The sequence below is a fragment of the Charadrius vociferus genome, unplaced genomic scaffold (assembly GCF_000708025.1).
Source record: "Charadrius vociferus isolate BGI_N301 unplaced genomic scaffold, ASM70802v2 scaffold132, whole genome shotgun sequence".
In the NCBI taxonomy this organism is placed as follows: domain Eukaryota; kingdom Metazoa; phylum Chordata; class Aves; order Charadriiformes; family Charadriidae; genus Charadrius; species Charadrius vociferus.
The window spans coordinates 186,578-190,837 of record NW_009647028.1 but is presented as its reverse complement, the minus strand read 5'-3'; the positions used below and the strand labels follow the sequence as shown (position 1 = coordinate 190,837).

Below are 4,260 nucleotides of genomic sequence, written 5' to 3'. Positions count from 1 at the left end.
GGTGGGTGGGTGTGTGGGGGGGTGGTAGGTGGGTGTCCCCATCTGCCCCTGGGGATGACAATCGCTGTCTGCCCCAGGGATGGGTGGTCCCACTTGTCTCAGGAGGTTGGATGTCCCCACCTGTCCCCAAGGTTCCTGCCCATGTACCCCAGAGGGTGGAGGTCCCAAACTGCCCCCCATGGGTCCCTGCTGGAGGGGACACTCTGCCCTCGAAGGGGACATGGGTGTGTGTGGGATGGTGTGGGTTAAGGGGGTGTTCCTGCCTGGCCCCAGAGGTCCTGCCTGCTCCCAGAGGTGCCATCTGCCCCGGGGAGGGGGTGGGGAATGTCCTCACTTGTCCCAGGGACTGGAGGGCTCTGCCTGGCCTGGGCCACTGCTGGGGACACCCTCTGGCCTCGAGGGGGTGGGATGGGGGGTGTGTGTATGGTGGGGGATATCACCCTCTGGCCCTGGGATGGAGAGGAGGGAGCTCTGTCTGGTCCTGGGGTCCCATCTGCCCCCAGGGGGTGGACATCCCTGAGTGTCCAATCTATCCCAGAGCAGGGGTTGTCCCCGTCTACTCTACAGTGAGGGATGGGGGTTCATGCTCCCCCCTCCCCCCCATCTTCCCCAAGAGGTCCCCAACTGCCCAGGAGACTCTGCAGTGTGGAGGTCCCTGAATGTCCCCAGGGGTCCCTGCTTGCTCAGGTGCCCCTTCCGCCCAGGGGTGGAGATGGGGGGAGGTGGGGATGTGGAGGGGCGCTGGAGGTCCCTGATTGTCCCCAGGGGGGTCCCCACCTTCCATGGGGAGGGGGTTTGGAGTAGGGGATGTCTCCCTCTGACCAAGGGGTTGGAGGTCCCTGAGTGCCCTCACCGGAGGTAGGGAATGTGTGGGGCAAGGCAGGGGGAGTTGGAAGCCCCTGCCTGCCCTGGGAGGAGGATGATGAGGATGGAGACCATGGCGGCTGACCCGCGGCGCAGGTGTTCAGGGTGGAGGTACTGTGCAATGGCCGGCGGCACACAGTGGCGAAGCGCTACAGCGAGTTCCAGGCGCTGCACAAGCGGGTGAGACCCCCTGGCATCGCGGTGGGGGGAACACGGGGAGGGGACACCAGCTCCCCAGAGCGGCCTCCTCCTTCTCCTCCTCCATGGTCCATGCTGCCATGGTCTCCCCATGCTCTACCCTAGATCAAGAAGACCTGCAAGGTCCCCGACTTTCCCCCGCGCCGTGTCCCCAACTGGATGCCCAAAGTGCTGGAGCAGCGCCGGCAGGGCCTGGAGCTCTACATACGGGTAAGGTGCCGGCCGGTGGCGCCTTTGGGAGGGTGTTTTTTTGGGGTGCTGACCCCCTATCCCCTTGGTTGCACGGCAGGGTGTCCTCTACCACAATGAGGAGCTGCCCCAGGACGTGCTGGACTTCCTGAAGGTGCGGCGGTGCCAGCAGGACCCCAAGGCCACCAGCCCACCGTGAGTAGAGCAGCGAACGGTGCCACTGGGCTCTGCCAGCACCCAGTTTATCCCGCACAGTGCCAGGATTGTCCCCCTCACCCACGTTGAAGACCCCAAAACAGAGGGCTGGGGACAACGGGGACAGGCAGGGGCCTGGCAGGCTGACACAGGGTGAAAGTGGGATGCTTCACACGGTGCTGATGTCCCCTCTCCCGTCCCAGCACTGTCCACCTGCCCTCCCAGCGGCCCGTCATCGGCTTCTGCACTGACCCCTATGTGCACCCACCGGGCACCGGTAAGGAGGACACTGGGTGGTGGTCCCCAAAGCCTCCAAGGGAAAAGGTCCCCCCAAAACGTGTCTTTCCTTTAACGGGACCTGGGAGGGAAACAGAAGTGCTCCAGCTCCTCGCTTTTCCTCGCAGACCTGCTCCCCGACACCGTCCTCAGTGGGGTGCTGCAGGGTCTCTACCTCCCTTGGAGGTGCAGCCCCCACCAGGCAGCACCTCTGGCCCCATGCCCACCGGGGTCCTGAACACCCACCCAGCACCCAGGGCTGCAGCGGGAGGGATCCCTGCGGGAAGAACAACCTCCTTGCAGCAGCCGGAGCTGGGCTGGGGCAGGAAAACTGGGTGGGAGAAGCCAAGGGAGTATGGTGGGAGCCACAGGTGGTCTCCAGGCCAGCGCTGCTCACCCACCACCATCCAACGTGCCTCTGTTGGGAGAGCAGGAGCTCTGCCGCCTTCTGCCCTGCTGGTTTGGGCTCGCGGTAGGAGCCCTTGGAGGCTGAACCATGCTGGAAAACCTCTCAGCATCCAGACTTTGGTGCAATAAATCACTCGGGCTCGATTGGCAAAAGATTGCGGCGCTTGGTTATTCTGTGAACCTCCGAGAGCAGAAGAGAGGCGACTCTTTAAAAAACACATTGGTCACGTTTATTGGCGCATGTGCTTCTTACAAAAGTGATGGGAAGAGGAGCCAGCGCCCTGTCCTGCCCGCTGGAAGGCGGCAGGGTGCAGGGGGAGGCCGGGCAGTGGGGCACAGCGGCTCTGCTGCTGCTCACCCGCCCCGGGGACGACAGGGAAACGCACGGAGGGAGGAGCAGGGCAGCCCCAGGCCCACAGCCCTTCGCGGCCGGGTCCCTTTAGAGATCGCAGGGCCCCGCGCCGTGTCGCAGAGCCCGGAGGGTGGATTACTCTTTGGCGATGGCGAATGGCTTCTCCACCTCGATGGTGCCGCAGTCGGCGATGACAACGTCCTTCAGGGGTTTGTCCCGGCTGTCTGTCTTAGTGTTCTCCACCTTCCTCACCACGTCCTGGGGACAGGAGAGGCGTGAGAGCGGGGCAACGCAGGGCACAGGCAGAGCCAGCTCAGTGCAATCCTCATCCCAGAAGTCACCTCCCAAACCCTTCTCCACAGTGCTCTGCCTCCAGCCAGCTCTCCTGGGCAGCATCTGCCCTGTCCCACTCTCCCCCTGGGAATCGATCACCCCCTTACCATGCCCTCCAGCACTTTGCCAAACACCACGTGTTTGCCGTCCAGCCACGGCGTCTTCACCGTGGTGATGAAGAACTGGGAACCGTTGGTGTCCTTGCCGGCGTTGGCCATGCTCACCCAGCCGGGGCCGTAATGCTTCAGCTTGAAGTTCTCATCGGGGAAGCGGTCCCCGTAGATACTTTTTCCTAAGGGGGAGAAAAAACCAAAATGCCTACGTTGCTCTCACAGAAATATGTCAGGGTAGAGGCGATGACTGTGTCTCTCTCCACAGGCTGGGTGGGGTGAATGGGCACATCTAGGGGGGGACTAACTACCAGCACCACAGGGCTGCAGGGAACCATGAGCTACCGGAGGGAGGTAAAAGCTCCCCACGAGCTGGGCAAGAGGGATTATGCCCTCAAGGGACTGGAGCAGGAGGCTGTGCGACAGCAGACCTGATAAGAGCTTACAAGCCCAAATGCTGCTATCGTCAACTTTACTAATATTTGCTAAGTGCTGGTGGAAGGTCTGAACGCTGCTACTACTGGATTAGATGTGTCCTGGCAGCCAGGACGCCCGGCAGAGGCAGCAGCTGCTGCAGAGGGGAGTTTTCTCAGTGAGGAGCTCCAGGTCCTCCCTAGGCAGAGGGCACAGTTACAGGGGTGGCATTCAGGTGCCAGCCAGCCAAGGGTCACTGCGCCCATCCCTCCCCAGCACCGAGCTCTGCTTCGAGGTCAGGTCTCCACGAGCTGTGTGCCCACTCGCCCCCGCTGTGGTACCATGCTCCAACTCCACATTGGTTCCCCAGGGGGAAACTAGGTGTGGGTTGGGAGCGTGGCCGCTGTCTCGCTTCAAGACAGCGCCTGGATCCCTGGGCTGGTGCGGGAAAAATTACCTCCAGTGCCATCTCCACGGGTGAAGTCTCCTCCCTGGATCATGAAATCCTTGATCACACGGTGGAACTTGCTGCTCTTGAAGCCGAATCCTTTCTGGGGGTGGGGAGGGAGAAAATGGAATGAGGTAAAGGGATGGACTGGAGCTCCCTCTGTCCGGCTCTGCCCCAGGGTGCTAAGCAGGAGCCTCCCAGGGGTCCCAGTGAGGCCCAGCCAGGCAGCCGCTGGCCCCTCACCTCTCCAGTGGCCAATGCCATGAAGTTCTCCACCGTCTTGGGCACCGTCTTGCCAAAGAGCCCGATGACGACACGACCCACATCCTCCTCCCCGATCCGTAGGTCGAAGAATACCTTGGGGAGGGTTGATGAAGGTAAGCTGGAGGGGAGCATCAGCTTGCTGGGCCAATTCCCCCCCGCCCTCCCCAAGAGTCTGACCCACCAGCCCTAACCTCCCTGGGCCAGACCTC

General features: G+C 62.5%; 2 protein-coding genes across 2 annotated transcripts; one reads left to right on the top strand and one right to left on the bottom strand.

The window, feature by feature from the left end:
• Positions 1-220: 220 nt before the first annotated feature.
• On the top strand, positions 221-1,960 carry SNX22 (sorting nexin 22). The gene is made up of 6 exons (XM_009895563.1): positions 221-238; positions 961-1,044; positions 1,168-1,272; positions 1,352-1,446; positions 1,650-1,723; positions 1,851-1,960. Exons 1-6 carry the CDS (start codon positions 221-223, stop codon positions 1,958-1,960), a joined length of 486 nt encoding a protein of 161 aa, XP_009893865.1.
• A 615-nt stretch (positions 1,961-2,575) lies between these two features.
• PPIB (peptidylprolyl isomerase B (cyclophilin B)) lies at positions 2,576-4,183 on the bottom strand. The gene is made up of 4 exons (XM_009895561.1): positions 4,031-4,183; positions 3,797-3,890; positions 2,923-3,107; positions 2,576-2,740 (listed from the first exon to the last, which is right to left on the bottom strand). The coding sequence occupies exons 1-4, from the start codon at positions 4,181-4,183 to the stop codon at positions 2,618-2,620; spliced, it is 555 nt and encodes a 184-aa protein (XP_009893863.1). The 3' UTR covers positions 2,576-2,617.
• Positions 4,184-4,260: the final 77 nt, after the last annotated feature.

Bases quoted from the DNA above. Each gene is read 5' to 3' on its own strand.
- SNX22 (XM_009895563.1), top strand. The intron at 1,273-1,351 runs GTAAGGTGCCGG...GTTGCACGGCAG, and splicing joins GCCTGGAGCTCTACATACGG to GGTGTCCTCTACCACAATGA. The intron at 1,447-1,649 runs GTGAGTAGAGCA...CTCCCGTCCCAG, and splicing joins CCCAAGGCCACCAGCCCACC to CACTGTCCACCTGCCCTCCC.
- PPIB (XM_009895561.1), bottom strand. From the start codon at position 4,183: ATGCTCCCCTCCAGCTTACCTTCATCAACCCTCCCCAAGGTATTCTTC. The intron at 3,891-4,030 runs GTGAGGGGCCAG...CCCCACCCCCAG, and splicing joins TGGCATTGGCCACTGGAGAG to AAAGGATTCGGCTTCAAGAG. The intron at 3,108-3,796 runs GTAATTTTTCCC...TCTCCCCCTTAG, and splicing joins CCGTGGAGATGGCACTGGAG to GAAAAAGTATCTACGGGGAC.